Source organism: Oncorhynchus masou, chromosome 32 (assembly GCF_036934945.1).
Source record: "Oncorhynchus masou masou isolate Uvic2021 chromosome 32, UVic_Omas_1.1, whole genome shotgun sequence".
NCBI classification, from domain to species: Eukaryota; Metazoa; Chordata; class Actinopteri; order Salmoniformes; family Salmonidae; genus Oncorhynchus; species Oncorhynchus masou.
In genome coordinates, this window is record NC_088243.1 from 56,598,965 (window position 1) to 56,625,953 (window position 26,989).

At 44.8% G+C, this 26,989-nt stretch overlaps 2 protein-coding genes and 1 long non-coding RNA gene across 19 annotated transcripts in view; 1 reads left to right on the forward strand and 2 right to left on the reverse strand.

Moving 5' to 3' along the window:
* Positions 1-26,989, reverse strand: part of LOC135526268 (protocadherin gamma-C5-like) — a 184,504-nt gene that overhangs the window by 18,902 nt on the left and 138,613 nt on the right. For 2 of the 17 annotated variants that reach the window (XM_064954486.1, XM_064954485.1), the window contains exon 1: positions 1,529-4,226. The exons of 13 other annotated variants lie outside the window; for them this stretch is intronic. In XM_064954486.1, the coding sequence (XP_064810558.1) occupies positions 1,529-3,988 (2,460 nt within the window). In that variant the 5' untranslated portion in view covers positions 3,989-4,226. Of the gene's footprint in view, positions 1-1,528; positions 4,227-8,520; positions 10,972-12,189; positions 14,801-26,989 lie in introns of those variants that run through there. 2 more of the 17 variants (XM_064954488.1, XM_064954487.1) reach the window with 2 other exon arrangements.
* Positions 4,261-7,502, forward strand: LOC135526276 (uncharacterized). Its single transcript, XR_010453279.1, has 3 exons — positions 4,261-4,531; positions 6,727-6,852; positions 7,287-7,502. It is a non-coding gene; the product is annotated as an uncharacterized LOC135526276 (long non-coding RNA).
* On the reverse strand, positions 17,348-26,580 carry LOC135526837 (uncharacterized). Its single transcript, XM_064955511.1, is given in 5 exon segments — positions 17,348-17,498; positions 18,119-18,180; positions 18,690-21,172; positions 23,950-25,488; positions 25,491-26,580. Coding segments are annotated over 5 exon segments (5,151 nt in total). The 5' UTR covers positions 26,407-26,580.

Consider the following 26,989-nt stretch of genomic DNA (forward strand, 5'->3'; position numbering starts at 1 on the left):
CGGCACACGTGCGTAATGTGATTCCCTCACTGTCTTTCTCCCTTTCCCTCCATCCTTCTCGCCCTCCCTCTATCGTTGCTGTACTACACGTGTCACTGGAGCAGGGAGACAGATGGTACCCTAACGACCCCGGTGTAGAGAGAGAGAGAGAGAGAGAGAGCGAGAGAGAGAGAAAGAAAGAGACACAGAGAGAGAGATAGACAGAGAGAGAGAGAGAGAGAGTCATGATGACCATGACAGTCACGAAAGGAGAAACAGACCAATAGAAATTCAGATAACCTGGAAAACACCCGTGCTCTCCCATCATGAGACATAAACTGTGTAATTCACCAGAAACACATAGCCTAGACAAGAGGCATTATGACAAACTAAACCAGCACACTACCCACTGCCCTCTTCCTGTAGAGACTTTACCAAAACTATAATCACTAGCTAGGCTAAATGAAAAAGGAGAAAGAGGCCACTGAGTCTCTCTACATGAATCATCAAAACTAGAGCACTGGCAGCCATCTTGGAAATGAAGATATACACAGTTAGTCAGTGAACAGGGAGGGGTCCTCTGCATGTACTCCATGTGGACAGTCAGAACATCACTTTTCATCCACACCCCGGAACAAAGAGTGAAATGGTATTTCCTAACAAGTGCTCTGGGAATGAGGTTTGGGAATGTTTGACTAGAGCTGCAGCCACAGGCACACAGACAGCCACACAGGGTGAGGTCACGGTTGGCCATGTGACTCAGACATGGCATGGAACCAATCAAGGTTCAGAGGACAACAGGAAGTGAGGTCGCGTGCTGACCCCTGGAATTCCCTTTTTTTTCAGCCACCACTTTACTCTTTGACCCATTCCCCCTTTTCTCTCTTTCCTTCCCTCTGTTCCATCCTCCCCCCTCCTCACACCCCCTCCTCTTTTCCACCCCCCTCTCTCTTCCTCGCTCTCTGTCATCCGGTCCCCCTCCACTTCCTATCCCACTATGCTATTACTCTAAGCTCTGGTATCTTTTTTCATCTGTCGTTACTCTCCTCCTCGCCATCTGTCAAAACCACCCCATACCCTCTTCCCCTCTCTGCACTATAATCCATCCATTCCCTCTCTCCCTCTTTCTCTTGTAGAACATTGCTTCCCTGCTGATCTCGTTTCGTAATTAGAAGTCCGAGAGAGCGAGGGAGACTGCATCTCCTATGAAATATTAAAGCAATTCTCCTCTCCTTCATTTCCTCCCCTCACTGGCTAGCAGGGCGACACAGTTATGTGATCTATCTACTAGATCACACACATCATGAAGAGAGGGTTGAGGGTCAACAACACTAGGCTTTAGGATAAATACTGCATTGCTACGTGACTTAGTCAGTCTAGGTCAGCAGGCTCAATTGGGTAAGATAAGTCAATAAAGACCAGGATCTTAGGATAAAATCTTCAATGTCAATGCTTATAACCTAGTACTTACAGACCTATGTCATTGGTCAAGTGATTTTCACAATACTCGATTGGCCAGTATCCCGCCTCCTCCCCCCAGCGCCCTCACCTCAATGGCTGAGTTCATTAGGTGCTTCCTGTTGAGTGTCATGCTGAGGGTGTTGTTGTGACTCATCATGGGCGTCTTGACAAACACAAAGTCACTTCGGCTGGAGATGGTGGAGTAGCAGGGTCTGTAGGTCCGTGTTCCTGGGGGGTCCTGAGCTCCTCCCACCACCTCCATGTAACGGATGGGTCCGTCTGTGTTGAGCTGCAGGTGGAGGTCCTTGCTGGGTCTCTGATGGTGGGCCCTGCTGGGCCGGTGGCGGCTGTAGCAGCAGCCTGTCCCTCCGAGGTCGCTGCGGTGGCGGAGGCATCGCACCATGAGGATGAGGAAGGTGAGGAAGAACACGGCTGAGACACAGGCCAGCGAGATGATGAGGTACAGGGTGATGTCAGGCATGCCGGTGCGACGCATCACAGACGTCTTCCGGTTGTCCGTGGCGGCGTCGCTGGTGCCCTTCTCCTCCACGGTTACTGTGATGGCCACAGTGGTGGAGAGAGTGGGCTCGCCGTTGTCCTGGATGACCACGATGATGTCATAGGCGGAGCCGCCCTCCTCCTCGGCTAGTTTGCGGGCGGTGCGGAGCTCCCCGGTGTGGGGGGCGATGCGGAAGAGACCAGCGTGTGGCCCTGGGGCGATGGAGTAGAACAGCCAAGCGTTATGTCCACTATCAGGGTCCACCCCTACTAGTTTATTAATGAGATGACCCGGCCCAGCCGACTGGGGTACACTCAGCAGCAGCCCCGTGTCCTGGGGGAAGGGCGGATATATGATGAGGGGCGCGTTGTCGTTAAGATCCACTACGAACACATGCACGGTGACATTGGCAGTCCGGGGTGGCGCCCCGGCGTCTCGGGCCTGCACCTCGATACGGAAGGCATTGAGGGTCTCATGGTCTAGGGAACGCATGCTGTAGATATGTCCAGTCTCTGGGTTGATGTAGACATAGGAGGAAATGGGGGAGCCCTGAACCATGCTGGGCAGGATGGAGAAGGAGACACGGGCGTTGTCCCCTGTGTCCGGGTCAGAGGCCGTCACCATGGTGATGGGGGTGCTGAGATCGTTGTTCTCTGGGATGTCCACTGAGTAGGAGGGCTGGGAGAATGAAGGAGCGTTGTCGTTCACATCTGATAGCTTGACCACGAAGGTCGTCCGCGACGACAGGGGAGGGGAGCCCGCGTCAGACGCCATGATGACCACAGTGTACTCTGCCATGGTCTCTCGGTCCAGGTTGCCATCGGTGACGAGATTGTAGTGCTCACCAAAGGCAGAGTTGAGTTTGAAGGGCAGGCCGGACTGGACCTTCAATGTCACCTCCCCATTCTTACCAGAGTCCAGGTCCCTTGCACTGATGAGGGCGATGACTGTACCAGGAGCTGCGTCCTCTCTGATAGGACTGGTCAGTGACGTCAACGTTACCTCTGGAGAATTGTCATTCACATCAGTGACGTCAACTATAATGTTACAGGAACCCTCCATGGCGGGGGTTCCCCCATCCCTGGCTTGCACGGTGATGTGATATTCATTCGCTGTCTCATAGTCCACCTGGCCATTTACACGGATCTCCCCGGTTTTAGAATCCACGCTGAATAGCTTGAGCACCCGGTCCTGCGTGTATTTACTAAACAGGAAGGAGATCTGCCCATTCTGACCGTAATCCGCATCGGTCGCGTTCAGTTTCGTTACTAAAGTGCCCGGTTCAACATTCTCCAAAATGCTAACTTTTTTCACCGGCTCTTCAAAGACGGGCGCATTGTCATTGACATCCAGAATTTTTATAAGTAAAAGAGTGGATCCAGACTTCTCCGGCTTTCCCCCGTCTACCGCGGTGAGCAACAGGCGAAACGAGGCCTGCGTCTCCCTATCCAAAGCCTTCTCTAAAACTAATTCCGGGAACTTACTCCCGTCACTTTTCCTTTCCACATTCAAAACAAAGCAGTCGTTGGGTGCGAGGTGATAAGTGCGCAGAGAGTTGATACCCACATCTGGGTCGTGCGCACTCTCCAGTCGGAACCGAGTGCCCGGCGCGGCCGCCTCTGATATCTCCAAGGAAATATTCTTAGTGGAAAACTGCGGCGCATTGTCATTCGCATCCACAATATCCACAAGAACCCGATGTATTGCTAAAGGGTTCTCAAGTACAATCTCAAGATGTAGTGAACACGTTGAACTTAATTCGCACATGTGTTCCCTGTCAATTGTCTGTCTAATAACCAAATCCCCAGTCGCATGGTTTACCTCGAAGTACTGCGCGTTAGATTCCGAGATCACCCGCAATTTTCTCTGAATTATCCTCTGAACCGTGAGGCCCAAATCCTTAGCGATATTCCCGACCACAGCCCCGGGTCTTAGCTCCTCCAAAATAGAGTAGCTGAGTTGCGCGGTCGCGCCTGTAAAGCACGCCAGAGAAAACCATAGACTCAGCACTGGCCACCCTCCGAAGCCTTTTCTCTGTCTGGATTCCATTATGAGGGATCCGCGGGGTCCGGGGGATGGAAAATGTTCAAAGTTAATATTTTACCGTAACTCATCTATAGTCTCGGAAAAACGACGCTACCAGGCTGTCGGTAAACACTTCCGTTTAAGAAAAAGTGCGGTGGGAAGTTTAGAAGTTATCATGACGCCCTAATTCTATACGGAAAATAAAAAAAGAGGAAAATAAAAACTCCATGAAGGATCGGCTAAAACTCTCCACACTCGTCTCCTCTGCTCTGCTCCTCTCTGGGGCGGGGACACAGACACCCGTTTCCTATTGGCCGAGAAGCCGGGACTCGCTCCCCACACAGAACTCTCTCACAAAGCGGAGAGTGAGTGAAAACTTAGAGGCACTCATTTTGGATTTACCATCAAGGTAGAGACATGTTACACGCTAACGACATTACCTTTGGAGCAAAACAACTCAGAATTCACGACGACGAGGCCATGGAACTCATAAAATAATATCATTTAAAAAAAAAAGCGATTTATGCCATTTCCAAGCGCTTAATGCAAAGACCGGCACGAACAAGGGTGGGTATAAAACCACAAGAGTAAGTATGAAAACTTGCTATGTTTTGTCAACGAACAGAACTACTTACATTGAATATAAGCAAAGTTACGCAAAGTAACTGATGGACTTGCAATGATGGACGTAGCCGCAAGGCGGCATGGTTATCAAATCAGATATGATTTACTTTCCAGAGGTGTTGATAACGCTTGAACCATGTGCCATGATGTAAACCACAGATTGGGTCTTGGCAAGGAGGCAGCAATGCCATTGATAACCAACATAACAACCTTTGGCCTACTTACATCTCTTTGTATGTATTAGGCCTGCTTAAACAGATAATGAATGACATATGAACTTATCACGTTTGATCCCGTGCAATTTCTACCTATTGACAAAATACGTTAATGAGAAAGTATAAAGCTATGATATAGGCTTAAAGAAATCAGTATTGTTCACAGGTAAGCTAACGAAGTAATCATTTGACTGATGTAAATTTCATATATTTGGATAAACCTACATGTAATTACTGTTATGAATAGCCAAATATACTTCACATTAAAAAAATGATGAGCTGTTGATAAGTGTGAACCGTGAATCCTTTTTCTGAACTACTTTGCAAACATTTATTAACCTGCAGATCCAGATATCATCCATTCTACAACATTAAGGTGAATGTAGATACGGGTACGAATGTTTTGGTGCTAATATTAGGCTGACATTCTATCTAATTCCACAGCATTGTTGAATACTCATTTCTGATTGGCTAGAAGGGCATTCTAGAATGGAATTGTAACCAGACAACGGGACAGTTGTGGAAAAGATATCTGGACAGTTGGAAAATATATCGGGACACCTTGCAATCATGACGCAATATGTGCCGACACGTGCCAAACGTTCTTGCTACAAAGTGACAACAACACAAACCGAAATTGGATACATTGTAAACCCAGGTCCAACAAGGAAACATATAGGTAGTTAAATAGCATTGATTTGTTTTTTGCAGAAAAATATATTTTTTGGTACATCTGATGAACTAATGTGGTGAGTGATGAACATGAATTTCTCCGGCCCCCTGCCACAGATATCTGAAGTGTTGAGGGTAGTGTGCAATTGGCATGCTGACAGCAGGAATGTCCACCAGAGATGTTGCCAGAGAATTGAATGTTCATTTCTTTACCATAATCCAATAATCACCTCTAATGTTGTTATGGAGAATTTGGCAGTACGTCCAACCGGGTCTCACAACCTCAGACCACGTTTAACCATTTCCAGCCCAGGACCTCCACATCCGGCTTCTTCACCTGCGGGATCATCTGAGACCTGCCACCCTGACAGCTGATGAAACTGTGGGTTTGCACAACTGAAGAACTTCTGCACAAATGGTCAGAAACCGTCTCAGTGATGCTCATCTGCATACTCGTCCTTCTCACCAGGGTCTTAACCAGACTGCAGTTCGGCGTTGTAACCGGCTTCAGTGGGTAAATGCTCACCTCCGATGGCATGCTGGAGAGATGTGTGCTCTTCACGGAATAAATCCCAGGTTCAACTGGCAGACAGCGTGTATGGTGTTGTATGGGTGAGCAGTTTGCTGATGTCAATGTTGTGAACAGAGTACCCCATGGTGCCGGTTGGGTTATGGAATGGGCAAGCATAAGCTATTGACAATGAACACAATTGTATTTTATTGGTGGCAATTTGAATGCAGAGATACTGTGACGAGATCCTGTACTCTACAAATGAAGGATTCAACAAGGGTTCTTCTAAGATCCTCAAAGTTCTTTGAATAACCTATTTTCAGTACTTGGCACAGAAAATAGCCCCCAAAAGGTTATTCCAAGACCGCCATGGGAGGTGGGGCTCATCAAGGAATCTCTTTAGTTGGTGGGGTTTCTTGCAAGAACCTAACTGCCCAACTGAAACATTTGGATTTGAATTTGAAAGGACAGCAGGTGCAGGCAATTAACCGAAAAAATGTAAAGATCCCCTCAGTTAAAGGTAAGTTTTGGTCCCTTGTGTGAAATCAATCGATATTGTTTTATGATGATACCGTCTATCGTTTCATATTTGTGCAAATCTTTCTAAAAAAACAGAAAATGGACACAATTCATTGGATATCAATCAACAAAGAGGTGAGAATATGTAGGCTTTAAGAATAATGTTGAAGTCTAGCTGTATTGGGTGCAGGTGACTGAATGGCTCACTTTTGTGTCTACAGGTATACCGACGAGGAGGCATACAAAGGTATATCAATTGCTATTGGTGTGTTATGCAGAGCCCACTTACCACCCGCCTCCCTTACCTCTTCAAGGAATAACCCATAGGCTTCTACATTATGGACAAGGTATGTGTAAGAATACTGTCGTGTGCATGTTTTGTTAATCATCTGTATAATGACTATTTTGGGGATTCACAGACTTGACCCTCTCTACACTGATGAATATAACAGGAAACCCTGTTCGATCACCATTCACTGGAAAAATCATTCTGGCGATGGATACTGTCACGTTCTGACCTTAGTTCCTTTTTTATTGTCTCTATTTTTTGGTTTGGTCAGGGTGTGAGTTGGGGTGGGCATTCTATGTTTTTGTTCTATGTTTTGTATTTCTGTGTTTGGCCTGGTATGGTTCCCAATCAGAGGCAGCTGTCTATCATTGTCTCTGATTGAGAACCATACTTAGGTAGCCTGTTCTCACCTGTGTTTGTGGGTAGTTGTTTTGTGTTTTGTCACCTGATAGGACTGTTTCGTTTTTTTCACCTTTGTTATTTTGTGTTCAGGTTAATAAAGTTAACATGGACACGTACCACGCTGCATTTTGGCCCGATCCTTCATATTCCTCATCAGACGAGGACGAGAATCGTTACAGAAACGGAGAACACTAACACCAACACGCCAGAGGATATACCCATTATATTTGGGGCTCTGCTGGGAGTTTCTCATATTTGGATGTTTTAATTCTGCTTTGCCACTAAAATCATAATAAACACAGACAACTAAAATATTGGATCATTGTTGTTATTGTTATGCGTATAATAATATTGGAGGTGGGGGGGTAGTTAAAACATTTACCCCAAAAGCTTATTCAAAAGGTTCTTTGAGGAACCATTAAAAGGGGTTATTCAAAGAACTTATAGGGGATCCCCCACAGTTTAAATTTCTCCCAAAACGTTTGATTTTTACAGTGTAAGGCTCACTGTCGTGTCATTCATCTGCCGCCGTAACCTCATGTTTCAGCATGATGATGCACGGCCCCATGTCGCAAGGATCTGTACACATTTCCTAGTAGCTGAAAATGTCCTACTTCTTCCATGGCCTGCATACTCACCAGATATGTCACCCGTTGAGCATGTTTGCGATGCTCTGGATTGACATGTTCGACAGCGTGTTCCAGTTCCCGCCAATATCCAGCAGCTTCACACAGACATTGAAGAGGAGTGGGACAACACTCCACAGGCCACAATCAGCAGCCTGATCAACTCTATGTGAAGGAGATGTGTCATGCTGGATGGGGCAAATGGTAGTCACCCCAGATACTGACTGGTTTTCTGATCCACGCCCCTACCTTTTTTTTTAAGGTATCTGTGACCAACAGATGCATATCTGTATTCCCAGTCATCTGAAATCCATAGATTAGGGCTAAATTTATTTATTTAAATTGACTGATTTCTTTATATGAACTGTACCTCAGTAAAATCTTTGAAATTATTGCACGTTGCATTTATATTTTTGTTCAGTGTATTTATAGCTTGTAGCCTTTTGTTTGATATGTTCCGCCTCATCCTGCTGCGCCAGCAATTATTTCCAAGGCAGTATAGGCTACAGAGGGTTTATCTTGTACATAAGCTGCACCCTGATGCTTTAAACGTCTTGAGGTGGGTTGGTTTCCACTCACTGATGCAGACATCATAGCCTATAGGAAAACTAAACTCTGAATCCTCATGATAGGATGTCATATTAAAGGCACTAGAGTCAGGAATCATAATTGTGACAATGGTACAGCTCACTTCTCACCTGCTGGCTCTCAAAGGTCCAGGTGCTGTCGGGTAAAGACGCGTCTAGGACGTTGATCATCTCCTTAAAGTCAGTGGTGCTGCTGGGCTTAACGAAGGTGAAATCACTGAACTCTGACATGGGAGAGAGACATGACCTGAAGGACTGACTCTGAGACAACATGTCCCCTCCCAGGACCTCCACGTACTTAATCGGCCCGTCAGTGTTGAGTTGGATCTGCAGGTTTCTGTTGGGGTTCTTGTAGCCGTCCAAGTCCTCCCGACTCATGCAGCAACTACCGCTGCTCCTGCTGTTTCTAACGCACTTGACTGCTAAGATGATGAAGGTCACCATAGACAGGACGGACACCGAGGCCAGAGAGAGAATCAAATACAGGGTGATTCTCCCGCTTTTCTTGCTAGGCTCTGCCACTTTCTGACGAGGATCCAAGATGGGTTCATGGAGCCCGTCCTCTACCAGTATGGCCAATGTGACCGTGGCGGACTGGACCGGCTCACCGTCATCCTGTATCTCTATAAGCAGCCTCTGAGAGGAGTCGTCCTGCTCGGACACAGCGCGTTTAGTCCTCACCTCCCCTGTGTAAAGATTGACACTGAACAGAGACGTGTCTGTGGCCTCCACCAGTTTATATGAGATCCAGGCGTTATGGCCCGAGTCTGCGTCCACAGCCGTTACCTTAGTAACCAAGTGGCCTGCTTTAGCGAAGCGGGGCATCTTCTGGTGAGAGAGCGAGCCCAGGGCAGCGGAGGGGTAAATAACAGCGGGGGCATTGTCGTTCTGGTCCAGGATAAAAACATGGACAGTGGCGTTGCTGCTCAGAGAGGGAGAGCCGTGGTCCTTGGCCTGCACCAGAATCTGAAACACCTTTAGTTTCTCATAGTCAAACGAGTGCATGCTGTAGATACTGCCATTGTCAGAGTTAATGTACACATAGGAGGATAGAGACACATCCTGCACTTTGGACTCTAGGATAGAGTAGGAAATCTTGGCATTATCTCCGAAATCCAGGTCAGATGCAGATACTGAGGATAACAAGGATCCTGGTGGTCCATTCTCTTTTAAAAATACATTGTAGGAAGGCTGAGTGAATTTAGGGGGGTTGTCGTTGATATCAATGATGCTGACTGGTATAGTTCTCTTGGTAGTCAGGGGAGGGGAGCCTGAATCAGTGGCTGTTATCTCAATATTATACTCTGAGAAACTCTCTCTGTCTAAAACACCGCTGGTGATCAGTGCGTAATTATTAGAAAATGACGGTTTCAGACTGAAAGGATGGCCTTTTGGAAGTTGTAAAGTTACTTTACCGTTATTCCCGGAGTCTAGGTCACGGGCACCGATCAAAGCCACTACCGTGCCACTAGGAGCGTCCTCGCGCACCGGGCTCGGTTTGGAGGTGAGGACAATTTCTGGAGGGTTGTCGTTTAGGTCTATTACTTCCACCAGCACGCTACAGTGTCCTTCCATCTCCGGAATACCTTCATCTTTAGCAGCTACATCAATTTCATAATTTGCAGCGCTTTCAGAATCTAATTCACCTTTCAAAAACATTTCCCCCGTAACTGGATTAATATCAAATGTGGAAAGCACGGACTCGGGTGTACGCTCACCAAATGTATATTTTACCTCACCATTTTGTCCTTCGTCATTATCCGTCGCTTTAAGTTTAACCATGAAGGTACCCGTTGGACTATTTTCGTTAATGGACACTTTATATACATTGTTTTCAAATAGGGGAACGTTGTCGTTGTTGTCAAGTACTATGATAGTTATCTGTGAAGTCCCGGATCTGACGGGATTGCCTCCGTCTAACGCTGTTAACAGCAGCTGATGGACAGCTTTTTTCTCTCTATCAAGTGCTCTTTCTATGACCAGTTCGGGGAGTTTTCTTCCATTACGAAGCTCGTTTACTTTTAAACTAAAACAGTCATCTTTACTAATAGTATAGGACTTGAGCGAATTGCTTCCAACGTCTGGGTCATCGGCGCTCTCCAGAGGAAAACGCACGCCCGCAACTGTCGATTCTGCTATTTTCAATGTGAGCTCCGTTGTTAAGAAACTAGGTGAATTGTCATTTATGTCGCGTATTTCCACCTCAATACGGTGCAACTGTAACGGGTTTTCAATGACAACCTGCAGAGGTAAAACGCAGCTGGCGCTTTGTCCGCATAACGTCTCTCTGTCTATTCTCTCATTGACGACCAGCTCGCCCTTCCCCGCATCCACACTGAAATATTGATTACCAGCCTCAGAGGCGACACGCAGTTTACGGTCAAAAACCTCAGAGAGTCCCAACCCCAGATCTTTAGCTAGTTTTCCCACCACAGAGCCCTGTTTCAGTTCCTCCGGGATGGTGTAGCGAGTCTGGCTGTCTACTGTACTCCACAAGAGAATGACATTATGCCACCAAAGAGCCAGCCATCTCCAGTCTCGGTATCCCATTCTCTTTGTCATCCCTGATCCGTTATAACACAATTTCCATTGAAATACTGTCCAGAACGAAGATCTTCATATCAAAAGACATCCCCAGTGTGTATATTCCATTTAGCATGTTTCCATACATTTTGTATAACAAAAATAATGTTGTGTTGAGATTGTATTCTATCTCCGTTTATGTGAGCGCATCACTCTCTCTCTTGCAGCTCTGAGTATTGTAAGTGTTAGGTGCTGAGGCTGGGGGGGGGGGGTAGATCTCTTTGTACATTTCTGTATGCTATTGGTGCACAGCGTGTGTCTCTAGCATCCAATAAGGGGCTCACAGAATATTTCTCTTAAAGCCACAGCAGCCAGACTAAACGTAGAGGTCTATATGATGCACCAGAACACAGAGAGCGGCTAAAAGGACTGTTTTCCAATATACAATCACTCTGTTAACATTGTCTCGTTGGAAATATATCATGGGCAGACCATATCCTGTAGTCAAAAATAGGTAAAAGTGTAAGACATGTTCCAAAATATAGTCTCCCATTGCGCACAGATATCATGCAAAATACTGCCATTCTAGAAGGGGCTGTGGAAGAAGCACATTTTTGACGATTATAGTTTGCATAAAATATCGATTGAGCTTCAGTCGATCTGAAAAATAGGTATTTTACAGCAATTGTATAAGAATCTCTGTCTGCCCTCCTACACACAAAAACCACACAGTTCATTCAGCCGGGTCCCTGTCCATGGTGCTGAAACCCATATGCGTCCACGAGCCAGTCAGAAAGACACAGAATGACGAGCCACAGCAACTATAGTAACAATATAGATCACACAATAGCTCTCTAATGGTTACAATCATCAGGGTAGAATAATGAATTCAATATTTCGAATATTATATAATTTTTATAAATCTGAAGGGAAGCAACATTGCAGCATTTGGTTAAATAGGGAAAATATTAGAATCGGAAAAGTACCGTTTGAATTCAAAGTTTCACTGCGACTTCAATGGTAAAAATATTCATTATTTATTTACAGACTTTTGTATCAGATATAGTCTAAATGATAAGCTACCATAATATTAATATCTTCAGGAGATGAAAACACTGCCAAAAGAACAATGTTTAGAGTTGTGGAATGTTGAAACACAAAAATACACGCATGTTGTTTGTGTGTTAATATCAAACGTCATAAAACCGTTTCCATCCAACAATCCAATTCGTCACAATGCTACAGTTCACTTCTCACCTGCTGGCTCTCAAAGGTCCAGGCGTTGTCGGGTAAAGACGCGTCTAGGACGTTGATCATCTCCTTAAAGTCAGTGGTGCTGCTGGGCTTAACGAAGGTGAAATCACTGAACTCTGACATGGGAGAGACACATGACCTGAAGGACTGACTCTGAGACAACATGTCCCCTCCCAGGACCTCCACGTACTTAATCGGCCCGTCAGTGTTGAGCTGAATCTGCAGGTTTCTGTTGGGGTTCTTGTAGCCGTCCAAGTCGTCCCGTCTCATGCAGCAACTACCGCTGCTCCTGCTGTTTCTAACGCACTTGACTGCTAAGATGATAAAAGTCACCAGCGACAGCACGGACACCGAGGCCAGTGAGAGAATCAAATACAGGGTGATTCTCCCGCTTTTCTTGCTAGGCTCTGGCGCTTTCTGACGAAGGTCCAAGATGGGTTCGTGGAGCCCGTCCTCTACCAGTATGGCCAATGTGACCGTGGTGGACTGGACCGGCTCCCCGTCATCCTGTATCTCTATAAGCAGCCTCTGAGAGGAGTCGTCCTGCTCGGACACAGCGCGTTTAGTCCTCACCTCCCCTGTGTAAAGATTGACACTGAACAGAGACGCGTCTGTGGCCTCCGCCAGTTTATATGAAATCCAGGCGTTATGGCCCGAGTCTGCGTCCACTGCGGTTACCTTAGTAACCAGGTAGCCTGCTTTAGCGAAACGGGGCATCTTCTGGTGAGAGAGCGAGCCCAGGGCAGCGGAGGGGTAAATAACAGCGGGGGCATTGTCGTTCTGGTCCAGGATAAAAACATGGACAGTGGCGTTGCTGCTCAGAGAGGGAGAGCCGTGGTCCTTGGCCTGCACCAGCATCTGAAACACCTTTAGTTTCTCGTAGTCAAACGAGTGCATACTGTAGATACTGCCGTTATCAGTGTTCATGTACACATAGGAAGACACAGAAACGTCATGCGCTTTGGAGTCTCGGATGGAGTAGGAGATCTTGGCATTATCCCCGAAATCCAGGTCAGATGCAGATACTGAGGATAGCATTGAGCCTGGTAGTCCATTCTCTTTTAAATATACATTATATGAGGACTGGCTGAATTTAGGGGGGTTGTCGTTGACATCAATGATACTGACTGTTATAGTTTTCTTGGTAGTCAGGGGAGGGGAGCCCGAATCAGTGGCTGTTATCTCAATATTATACTCTGAGAAACTTTCTCTGTCTAAAACACCACTTGTGACCAGTGCGTAATTATTAGAAAAGGAAGGTTTCAGACTAAAAGGATAACCTCGTGGGAGCTGTAACGTCACCTTACCGTTATTACCGGAGTCAAGGTCCCGGGCACTGATCAAAGCTACTACCGTGCCACTCGGTGCATCCTCACGCAGAGGACTTGGTTTGGAGGTTAAAATTATTTCGGGAGAGTTGTCATTTACATCTGCTACATCTACCTGCACACTACAATGTCCCTCCATTCTAGGGCTACCTTTGTCTTTCGCACTGATGTCAATTTCATAATTTGCAGCGCTCTCAAAATCTAATTGCCCTTTTAAAATTATTTTTCCTGTTAGAAAATCAATCTCAAAAACAGATAGCACCGAGTCTGACGTATGGACACCAAACGAATATTCTATCTGTCCATTCTGTCCGTCATCGGCGTCTGTTGCTCTAGGATTAACTATGAAAGTACCCTCTGCGCTTTTTTCACTTACAGAAACTTTATACACTGCATTTTCAAAAACGGGCACATTATCATTTACATCGAGAACTGTAATAGTTATCTGCGAGGTTCCGGATCTCACTGGGTTGCCCCCGTCTACAACTGTCAACAATAGATGATGGACAGTTTTTTTCTCTCGGTCCAGAGCTTTGGTCAAGACTAGTTCTGGTACCTTTCTGCCGCCAGAGAGTTCTTTTACCTTTAAAGTAAAACATTCATCTTTACTAAGAATGTATGACTTTAGAGAATTACTCCCCACATCTGGGTCTTGTGCGCTTTCCAAGGGAAAACGTACACCTGCCGCAGTTGTTTCAGCTATCTCTAACGGGTGTTGTTTGGAAGGGAAACTTGGAGAATTATCATTTATATCTTGTATTTCAACCTCAACACGATACAGTTGTAACGGGTTCTCAATGACAACCTGCAGAGGTAAAACGCAGTTGGCGCTTTGTCCGCATAAAGTCTCTCTGTCTATTCTCTCATTCACGACCAGCTCGCCCTTCCCCGCATCCACGCTGAAATACTGCTTACCAGCCTCAGAGGCGACACGCAGCTTACGGTCAAAAAACTCAGATAGTCCCAAACCCAGATCTCTGGCTAGATTTCCTACCACAGAGCCCTGTTTCAGTTCCTCCGAGATGGTGTAGCGAGTCTGTCCGTCTATTGTAGTCCACAAGAGAAAGAAATGATGCCACCAAAGAGCCAGCCATCTCCAGTCTCGGTATCCCATTCTCTTTGTCATCCCTGATCCGTTATAACACAATTTCAAAACTACTGTCCAGAACAAAGACGTTCATATCAAAATGAATCTCCAGAACGCATATTCCATGTAGCATGTTTCTATAAATGTTGTATCACGGTAATGTTTAAGTGTTTAGATGATATTGTGTCTCCGTGTGGGTGAGCGCATCCCTCTCTCTCCTCTAGCTCTGAGTATTATAAGGGTAACAGTGCTGAGGCTGGGGGGAGGGAGTAGATCTCTTTGTACAGTTCTGCGCACTATTGGTGCACAGCGTGCAGCTCTAGCATCCAATAAGGGGCCAACAGAATAGACTTCTTAAAGCCACAGCAGCCAGGCTCTGCTTAAAGCACTTTAACTGGCATAGAGAGAGGGAGTGGATAAAGTGACTGTATTTTTCATTTAAACAATAAGGCCCGAGTTGGTGTGGTATATGGCCAATATACCATGGCTAAGAATAGTTCTTATGTACAACGCAAAGGAGAGTACCTGGACACAGGTCTTAGCCGTGGCATATTGGCCATATCACAAGCCCCTGAGAAGCCTTACTGCTATTATAAACTGCTTACCAACGTAACTAGAGCAGTAAAAATAAATGTTTTGTCATATCCATGGTTCACGGTCTGATATACCACGGCTGTCAGCTAATCAGCATTGAGGGGTCGAACCACCCAGTTGATAATATACAATATAGCATAGGGGAGAGTGGGGTAAGTTGAGCTGCCCTAGTTTCTAGGAAACCATACACAAAATGCATAATTCGACCAAATGCTTAAGAAAAGGTCATCATTTCATGGAGTCTGTGAAGGAAGAAACCACATAGATAAAGTGGTAAGCATTTTATGTCCAATAAACGGATTTTCACAAATTCAAATTCATTTGTTGTGTTAGAGGTTCATGATACTTGTATCTAAACAAAAGTAGATACTTTTAAAATGGTTCTATACATCAGTTGGGTCTCTATAAGCTGCAATATGAGGTCCTAAACTTAACATGAAAGTGCATCGTTTTACAGTAGCTGTGTAGGCTAATATAGTCTAAAATGTTTGCCTTGGGGTAAGTTGAGGGTTAATGCACAGCATTATTGCTGGGGTATGAACAGGGCCTGGGGCCTCATTTTTAAAACGGACTTACGATCTATTTTGATCTTAAGTATGACTTACGCAGAAAACCACATGTAAGTAGTTATTTATAAAACCTTACTTTGACGTGGAAAGGATGTCAAAGTTTGGACTTGCCGGAAGTGATTTTACTGCTGGTTATGTAGGGAGATTGCAGCTTGGGACACATATGCCTCCAAGCCTGAGGTCAACTTTGCATTAGCTTTATAAACACTAAACAGACGCAAGGTGTTTTGAATTAAAAACAGGATGCGGGTGTTCTATAAATAGCGTGTCAAATTAGAAAAAAAGTAACCGTGGCTGTTCTTGTGTTATTGGAAGACATCGAAAACAGTTTTTAGAAGGGAGAGAGTTTTCAGAGACCGGAATGACTTTTTTTTGCGCATGATGATCCATGGCTATTCCTGACTAAACCCTCATTTGTGCTGGTATTCTATAAGGGGAAATCGCTGATTGTAAGGCGCGTTCATGTGCCGTCAACTTTAAGTTCATTTGAGATTTATAGATCACAGGTGCGTACGTTACAAACGGGCTTCTTAGAACCTGCGCAAGCAAGTTTTTTTATGCTCAGTATCTTTTATGAATCGACTGCAAGCACACCGTCGGAAATGATATTACGACTAAGTTCAAGTATAAATCTAAGAACATTTTTTTTTTAAGTACAAAGTGTTTATTAGGTGTTGCGTCTGCGTTAAAATATGCTTAAAAATGTTCAAAAGGCAAAAAAAAGCAATTGTGATTTTATTGAATTGTGGGAAAAAAAATATATCAAACCAAATCACATTTTGTTGGTCACATACACATGGTTGTTAGCAGATGTTATTGCGAGTGTAGTGAAATGCTTGTGCTTTTAGTTCCGACAGTGCAGCCATATCAACAAGTAATCTAACAATTCCACAACAACTACCTAATACACACACATCTAAGTAAAGGGATTGAATAAGAATATGTATATATAAATATATGGATGAGCAATGACCGAGCAGCATAGGCAAGATGCAATAAATGGTATAAAATACAGTATATACAAATGGGATGAGTAATGCAAGATATGTAAACATCATTATTAAAGTGGCATTCATAAAGTGACGAGTGATCCATTTATTAGAGTGGCCAATGATATCAAGTTTGTATGTAGGCAGCAGCCTCTCTGTGTTAGTGATGGCTGTTTAACAGTCTGATGGCCTTGAGATAGGAGCTATTTTTCAGTCTCTCGGTCCCAGCTTTGATGTACCTGTACTGACCTCAACTTCTGGGTGGTAGCGGGGTGAACAGGCAGTGGCTCGGGTGGTTGTTGTCCTTGATGATCTTTTTGGCCTTCCTGTGACATCGGGTGCTGTAGGTGTCCTGGAGGGCAGGTAGTTTTCCCCCGGTGATGCGTTGTGCAGACCACACCACCCTCTGAGAGCCCTGCGGTTGTGGGCGGTGCAGTTGCCATACAAGGCGGTGATACAGCCAGACAGGATGCTCTCAATTATGCATCTGTTAACATTTGTGAGGGTTTTAGGTGAAAAGCCACATTTCTTCAGCCTCCTGAGGTTGAAGAGGCACTGTTGCGCCTTCTTCATCACACTGTCTGTGTGGGTGGACTATTTCAGTTTGTCCATGTTGTTTGCTCCCTTCACCATCCGGGGGTGGCCCGTCAGGAAGTCCAGGACCCAATAGCACAGGGCATTGCTGAGACCCAGGGCCTCAAGCTTAATGATGAGCTTGGAGGGTACTATGGTGTTGAATGCTGAGCTACAGTCAATGAACAGCATTCTTACGTAGGTATTCCTCTTGTCCAGATGGAATAGGGCAGTGTGCATGGTGATGGCGATTGCATCGTCTGTGGATTTGGTTTAAAAAAAGTAGTGGTAGTGGTAATATTTCATTCAGTACAGAAATGTGTATCGGCGCCCTAACATACCCTGTCCAGATGCTCAACTAACACAACTAAGTTTTGCCAAGAGACCAACATTTTTGGACAAGCTATGTTTTAAAAGCTGTAATATTTACATGAATGCTGATGATTTCCAGCGATACACAACATCCTGAAATATATGTAGATACCGTATCGTTGTTAGAAATAATACTATATTTCCCTTTTTTATTTATTTTTATTTTTATTTATTTACAGAGTGATGCTGAAATATAAAAAATGGCTCAATTTACCCTAAATAATGAGTAAACATGTAAAACAGGATAAAACAAATATACAAAAAATATTCACGTGAACATTATATATGCAGAGTTTATATAAATATTAACTGAGCAGCACTTATTCTGAAAAAAATAAATGTCCCTGTGTACCTTCTCTGTTTCTACCTCTCAAACTGTTTGCAATTGCTTCCACAAAACCGCACAGCTGATTCAGCAACCAGAGAGTGTCGCTGTCCACAACAATGGTGCTGAAATGCTGAGCCTTGTAGATAACGGATGACTGATAGAGTAAACGTCATGCACAACACGTAAGTAGTTTGATATTTTGTATGTACCCAATAGGCCCAATATAAACTCGGCCATATGTCAGCTGCTAAATAATACACATGCGAACTTGGATTCATCTAAAAAAAACACACCATTTGAGCATTTTTTCTTCTGTGCTGAGCTCATGATACTACAATAAATACATGTTTTCAATTATAACCTTGTAGCCAATTACTGCCAAAATAGAATTCGTATAAATCAGAAAGACCAGAACCAAATATCACGGGAAAGGCAAACTTCGACTTATGAAATAGAAAACTTTTCATGGTTGGATAGCACAGATATCCGATTTAAATTACAATACTATGGCTTCAGTAGATATCCTAGTTTTCTAATTCCTAATTATAAGGCTGGTAGCTTATCCGTCACAAATTAACAAGCATCACAGAGCAGAAAACAGAAAATAGGTTGTTATCAATAGCCTAGTGTCACAATTAAGCTACACGTCACTACAGTGCTCACCTGCTGGCTCTCAAAGGTCCAGGCGCTGTCAGGTAAAGACGCGTCTAGGACGTTGATCATCTCCTTAAAGTCAGTGGTGCTGCTGGGCTTAACGAAGGTGAAATCACTGAACTCTGACATGGGAGAGAGACATGACCTGAAGGACTGACTCTGAGACAACATGTCCCCTCCCAGGACCTCCACGTACTTAATCGGCCCGTCAGTGTTGAGCTGAATCTGCAGGTTTCTGTTGGGGTTCTTGTAGCCGTCCAAGTCGTCCCGTCTCATGCAGCAACTACCGCTGCTCCTGCTGTTTCTAACGCACTTGACTGCTAAGATGATAAAAGTCACCAGCGACAGCACGGACACCGAGGCCAGTGAGAGAATCAAATACAGGGTGATTCTCCCGCTTTTCTTGCTAGGCTCTGGCGGTTTCTGCCGAAGGTCAGAGATGAGTTCGTGGAGCCCGTCCTCTACCAGTATGGTCAGTGTGACCGTGGCGGACTGGACCGGCTCCCCGTCATCCTGTATCTCTATAAGCAGCCTCTGAGAGGAGTCGTCCTGCTCGGACACAGCGCGTTTAGTCCTCACCTCCCCTGTGTAAAGATTGACACTGAACAGAGACGTGTCTGTGGCCTCCACCAGTTTATACGAGACCCAGGCGTTATGGCCCGAGTCTGCGTCCACGGCCGTTACCTTAGTAACGAGGTGGCCTGCTTTAGCGGAGCGGGGCATCTTCTGGTGAGAGAGCGAGCCCAGGGCAGCGGAGGGGTAAATAACAGCGGGGGCATTGTCATTCTGGTCCAGGATAAAAACATGGACAGTGGCGTTGCTGCTCAGAGAGGGAGAGCCGTGGTCCTTGGCCTGCACCAGAATCTGAAACACCTTCAGTTTCTCATAGTCAAACGAGTGCATGCTGTAGATACTGCCGTTATCAGTGTTCATGTACACATAGGAAGACACAGAAACGTCCTGCGCTTTGGAGTCTAGGATGGAGTAGGAGATCTTGGCATTATCCCCGAAATCCAGGTCAGATGCAGATACTGAGGATAGCATGGATCCTGGTAGTCCATTCTCTATTAAATATACATTATAGAAGGGCTGAGAGAATTTAGGGGGGTTGTCGTTGACATCAATGATAGTGACTGGTATAGTTTTCTTGGTAGTCAGGGGAGGGGAGCCCGAATCAGTGGCTGTTATCTCAATATTATACTCTGAGAAACTCTCTCTGTCTAAAACATCACTTGTGACCAGTGCGTAATTATTAGAATAGGACGGTTTCAGACTAAAAGGATAACCTCGTGGGAGCTGTAACGTCACTTTACCGTTATTACCGGAGTCAAGGTCCCGGGCATTGATCAAAGCTACTACCGTGCCACTGGGCGCGTTCTCGCGCACCGGGTTTGGTTGGGAAGTGAGGACAATTTCAGGCGAATTGTCGTTAACGTCTATTACCTCTACCTGCACGCGACAGTGTCCTTCCATTTCAGGAGCGCCTTCATCTCTCGCCGTGATGTCAATGTCATATGTTGTAGCTCTTTCGAAATCTAAATCCCCCTTCAAAAAAATACCCCCTGTGTCTGGATCCATATTAAATGTAGAAAGCACAGACTCAGGGGTGCGCTCACCAAACGAATAGTTTATCTCCCCATTTTGACCCTCGTCAATATCTGTCGCTTTAAGTTGAATCATAAATGTCCCCTTTGCACTATTTTCGTGGATAGAAATTTTGTACACAGCCTTTTCAAATACTGGAAAATTATCGTTTACGTCAAGCACAGTAATAGTTATCTCTGCCGTCCCGGATCTGACAGGATTGCCTCCATCTAGAGCTGTTAACAGTAGATTATGGACAGATTTTTTTTCTCGGTCTAAGGGCTTCTCTAAAACTAGTTCTGGTATTTTCTTTCCATTACCAAGCTCCTTTACCTTCAACGTAAAACACTCATCTTTACTAGTAGTATAGGATTTAAGGGAATTACTGCCCACGTCAGGGTCCTCTGCACTCTCCAAAGGAAAACGTGCGCCCGCAACTGTCGATTCTGCTATTTTCAATGTGAGCTCCTTTGTAAGAAAACTAGGTGAATTGTCATTTATGTCTCGTATTTCCACCTCAATACGGTGTAACTGTAAGGGGTTTTCAATGACAACCTGCAGAGGTAAAACGCAGCTGGCGATTTGTCCGCATAACGTCTCTCTGTCAATTCTCTCATTGACGATCAGCTCGCCCTTCCCCGCATCCACATTGAAATACTGCTTACCAGCCTCAGAAGCGACACGCAGCTTACGGTCAACAAACTCAGATAGTCCCAAACCCAGATCTTTGGCTAGATTTCCTACCACAGAGCCCTGTTTCAGTTCCTCCGAGATGGTGTAGCGAGTCTGTCCGTCTATTGTACTCCACAAGAGAAAGAAATGATGCCACCAAAGAGCCAGCCATCTCCAGTCTCTGTATCCCATTCTCTTTGTCATCCCTGATCCGTTAAAATACAATTCCAAAAATACTGTCCAGAACGAAGAGCTTTATATCAAAATGCATCTCCAGAACGCATATTCCATTTAGCATTTTTCTAAAGTTTGGATGTCGGAAAGGATACTGTGTTTAAATGACATTATATATTCGTCTGTGTGAACGCCTCCCTCTCTCTCCTCCAGCTCGGAGTATTGTGAGGGTTACGATGCTGAGGTTGGGGGGAGGGAGTAGATCTCTTTGTACAGTTCTGCACACTATTGGTGCACAGTCTGCATGTAAACATCCAATGAGGGGCCAACAGAACAGACTTCTTTCTTAAAGCCACAGTAGCTAGGCCTATAGGCACTGTGACACAGCGCACACACATCGAGAGAGAGAGAGAGAGACAGAGAGAGACAGAGAGAGAGAGACAGAGAGAGAGATAGAGAGAGAGAGATGATAAAATGACTATTGTCGATTACTCAACAATAATAGCCAACAGATAGGCAACAGATAGCCAACAGATAGGACTGCGTGAAAGTGTAAACAATGATCAGAAATAGAATCTCCCATTACGCACAGGCATCATCCAAAACACTGCTATTCTCAAAGAGGCCACTGGGAGGACACATCTGTTTTCCCTATTATACATTAAATATTGATTGAGCTGCAATCTATTTGAAAATCTTACAGGCCTGGTCAAAAGAAGGGCACTGTATAGGGCATAGGGTGCCAATTTGGGACGCATGATCTGTCTGCAATAGCGACCACAAGAAACACAGTTGATTCCGCGGTAGTGTCGCTGTCCACGGTGCTGAAACTCTCAGGCCTATGGCCAAATAGAAACAGAATCACGGAAATCACCCAATACTGTAATAATATATATTACACTGTATCTGTGACTGTGGATTACAACCAACAGAGCAAAATCATTCATATGATATTTTGACATCATTCAAGTATTGGCAATATGTCCACTGCTGAAATGATTCCAAGATCATTTGGTAACACTTCATTTTAAGGGTTCCTTATTACATTGTAGTTACATGTGTAACTACACTGTAACAAGTACTGTAGTTAACTGTAACAACTCAGGGTTAGTGTAATAACAACATGTAACTGGTAGTAATTGCGTTGTGTAATTACAAAGGTGTAACAATGAATGCTTGTTACCATGGTTGCCCATTATTGTGCAATTTTGAAAATACATCTCCACCCAACGTTATTTCTAGCACTTGCCACCAAAATAAAGTGTTCCATCTGGGTTAACTTGGTCATCCCAGCTGAGGAATAAGACACTGTTCCAAAGCACATGTAATGTTTGCTTAAGTGCAACACAATTGCTTGTTGTTACACTGGATCTAGCTAGTTAAAAGGAAGTGTATATTGAGGGGTACTTACTTTTAACTAATGTGTATTTATACAGTACATTACCCATCCCAAAAACCTGGCCCTCATTTCAAAGCTTCTGGACATTTCACTTCCTTTCTGTACCTTATTGGGAAATGAAGTGAAACGTCCTGATGCTTTAAAACGAGGGCCAGGTTGTCAGAATGGGTAATGTACTGTATAAGTACACATTCATTATAAATAAGTACTCCTCGTGACACACTTCATTTTAATGAGCTAAATCTAGTGTAACAACTAGTAATTACATTGCAAACAATGCATGCACTATGCTTTGAAAAAGTGAATTTTTCCAAATCTGGGATGCCACCCATATTAGATCACTCGTCAATGAGGTTGACCTACTGATCTGTTTTTACCTGCTCAACCGAGCCAACCCAGATGCTGCACTTGATTTTGGGAGTAAGCACAAGCATCAACCCAGAGAGCGAACGTTTGAACAGTGCACATTCAAGGGTAAGTAATGAGAGCCCATTGAGCACAGGCTATAATGCCTCAGACGCCCAGTGCATCCACGAGGGATCACAACCTCGTGACAGTTGTAACTGTATGCAGTTGAGAAGAAGCAAAACATAAAGTCAGTGAATTTAGTGGAAACCTGCCCGTTTGTAACAAGCATGGTAACTAGCACTCATTGTTTCACCTCTGTAATAGCATACCGCAATTACTGCCAGTTACATGTTGTTATTACACTGTGACTATGCGATGTTAGTTCACGCCAATCCTTGTTAGATGTAAACTACACGTTCATACACTGTACTTAGGACCCCTTAAAATGAAGCGTTACGATCATTTTTTATCAATCTGAATGGAAGCACTGTTGCATCATTTTGTTAAATGCTGAAATCATTTTAACCTAAGGTTGCAAAATTCCAGTACATTTCCCAAAATTGCCTGGTTTTCCAGAAATCCCAGTTGGAAGATTGCCGGAATTAAGAGGGATTACGCAGGGAATCTGAGAATCATTCAACCAGGATCTTTTTGGAAGACAATGGGGAAAATTACCATTATTTTGCGACCTTATTTCAATATGACAAAATACTGCTTGAATTATAAATTGCACGTCAACGTCAGTTGCATATCGTTAATCGCTGGCCTATTTATTTACAGGCTAGAGTATGTCACATTCTGAGTCTCAACATTAATCTGCAGTAATATTCCTATGTCATAATGCATCAATGAAAAATACTGCCAAAAGGACAAGTTTCCATTCGTTGAATGTTGAAGCCCAAAACACTCATCCCACTGGGCACAGACATACAATTCAATGTCTAATCCACGTTGGTTCAACATAATTTCATTGAAATGACGTGGAATCGACGTTGATTCAAGCAGTGTGTTCCAAGCAGGATGTTTGGTAGGCCTGTATGTTGATACTCTACATCACAGAACAGTCCACAGTAAATTATAGACCGACGTCACTTCTCACCTGCTGGCTCTCAAAGGTCCAGGCGCTGTCGGGTAAAGACGCGTCTAGGACGTTGATCATCTCCTTAAAGTCAGTGGTGCTGCTGGGCTTAACGAAGGTGAAATCACTAAACTCTGACATGGGAGAGACACATGACCTGAAGGACTGACTCTGAGACAACATGTCCCCTCCCAGGACCTCCACGTACTTAATCGGCCCGTCAGTGTTGAGCTGAATCTGCAGGTTTCTGTTGGGGTTCTTGTAGCCGTCCAAGTCGTCCTGTCTCATGCAGCAACTACCGCTGCTCCTGCTGTTTCTAACGCACTTGACTGCTAAGATGATAAAAGTCACCAGCGACAGCACGGACACCGAGGCCAGTGAGAGAATCAAATACAGGGTGATTCTCCCGCTTTTCTTGCTAGGCTCTGGCGGTTTCTGCCGAAGGTCAGAGATGAGTTCGTGGAGCCCGTCCTCTACCAGTATGGTCAGTGTGACCGTGGCGGACTGGACCGGCTCCCCGTCATCCTGTATCTCTATAAGCAGCCTCTGAGAGGAGTCGTCCTGCTCGGACACAGCGCGTTTAGTCCTCACCTCCCCTGTGTAAAGATTGACACTGAACAGAGACGTGTCTGTGGCCTCCACCAGTTTATACGAGACCCAGGCGTTATGGCCCGAGTCTGCGTCCACGGCCGTTACCTTAGTAACGAGGTGGCCTGCTTTAGCGGAGCGGGGCATCTTCTGGTGAGAGAGCGAGCCCAGGGCAGCGGAGGGGTAAATAACAGCGGGGGCATTGTCATTCTGGTCCAGGATAAAAACATGGACAGTGGCGTTGCTGCTCAGAGAGGGAGAGCCGTGGTCCTTGGCCTGCACCAGAATCTGAAACACCTTCAGTTTCTCATAGTCAAACGAGTGCATGCTGTAGATACTGCCGTTATCAGTGTTCATGTACACATAGGAAGACACAGAAACGTCCTGCGCTTTGGACTCTAGGATGGAGTAGGAGATCTTGGCATTATCTCCAAAATCCAGGTCAGATGCAGATACTGAAGATAGCATGGATCCTGGTAGTCCATTCTCTATTAAATATACATTATAGAAGGGCTGAGAGAATTTAGGGGGGTTGTCGTTGACATCAATGATAGTGACTGGTATAGTTTTCTTGGTAGTCAGGGGAGGGGAGCCCGAATCAGTGGCTGTTATCTCAATATTATACTCTGAGAAACTCTCTCTGTCTAAAACATCACTTGTGACCAGTGCGTAATTATTAGAATAGGACGGTTTCAGACTAAAAGGATAACCTCGTGGGAGCTGTAACGTCACTTTACCGTTATTACCGGAGTCAAGGTCCCGGGCATTGATCAAAGCTACTACCGTGCCACTGGGCGCGTTCTCGCGCACCGGGTTTGGTTGGGAAGTGAGGACAATTTCAGGCGAATTGTCGTTAACGTCTATTACCTCTACCTGCACGCGACAGTGTCCTTCCATTTCAGGAGCGCCTTCATCTCTCGCCGTGATGTCAATGTCATATGTTGTAGCTCTTTCGAAATCTAAATCCCCTTCAAAAAAATATCCCCTGTGTCTGGATCCATATTAAATGTAGAAAGCACAGACTCAGGGGTGCGCTCACCAAACGAATAGTTTATCTCCCCATTTTGACCCTCGTCAATATCTGTCGCTTTAAGTTGAATCATAAATGTCCCCTTTGCACTATTTTCGTGGATAGAAATTTTGTACACAGACTTTTCAAATACTGGAAAATTATCGTTTACGTCAAGCACAGTAATAGTTATCTCTGCCGTCCCGGATCTGACAGGATTGCCTCCATCTAGAGCTGTTAACAGTAGTTTATGGACAGATTTTTTCTCTCGGTCTAAGGGCTTCTCTAAAACTAGTTCTGGTATTTTCTTTCCATTACCAAGCTCCTTTACCTTCAACGTAAAACACTCATCTTTACTAATAGTATAGGATTTAAGGGAATTACTGCCCACGTCAGGGTCCTCTGCACTCTCCAAAGGAAAACGCGCGCCTGCAACAGTCAATTCGACTATTTTCACTGTGAGCTCCTTTGTAAGAAAACTAGGCGAATTGTCATTTATGTCTCGTATTTCCACCTCAATTCGGTGCAACTGTAAGGGGTTTTCAATGACAACCTGCAGAGGTAAAACGCAGCTGGCGCTTTGTCCGCATAACGTCTCTCTGTCTATTCTCTCGTTGACGATCAGCTCGCCCTTCACCGCATCCACATTGAAATACTGCTTACCAGCCTCAGAAGCGACACGCAGTTTACGGTCAAAAAAATCAGATAGTCCCAAACCCAGATCTTTGGCTAGATTTCCTACCACATAGCCCTGTTTCAGTTCCTCGGAGATGGTGTAGCGAGTCTGTCCGTCTATTGTACTCCACAAGAGAAAGAAATGATGCCACCAAAGAGCCAGCCATCTCCAGTCTCTGTATCCCATTCTCTTTGTCATCCCTGATCCGTTAAAATACAATTCCAAAAATACTGTCCAGAACGAAGAGCTTTATATCAAAATGCATCTCCAGAACGCATATTCCATTTAGCATTTTTCTAAAGTTTGGATATCGGAAAGGATACTGTGTTTAAATGACATTATATATTCGTCTGTGTGAACGCCTCCCTCTCTCTCCTCCAGCTCGGAGTATTGTGAGGGTTACGATGCTGAGGTTGGGGGGAGGGAGTAGATCTCTTTGTACAGTTCTGCACACTATTGGTGCACAGTCTGCATGTACCATCCAATGAGGGGCCAACAGAACAGACTTCTTTCTTAAAGCCACAGTAGCTAGGCCTATAGGCACTGTGACACAGCGCACACACATAGAGAGAGAGAGAGAGAGAGAGAGAGAGAGAGAGAGAGAGAGAGAGAGAGAGAGAGAGAGAGAGATGATAAAATGACTATTGTCGATTACTCAACAATAATAACGTGAAATATATTATGGACATGGCAGCCGATAGCCAACAGATAGGACTGCGTGTAAGTGTAAACAATGATCAGAAATAGAATCTCCCATTACGCACAGGTATCATCCAAAACA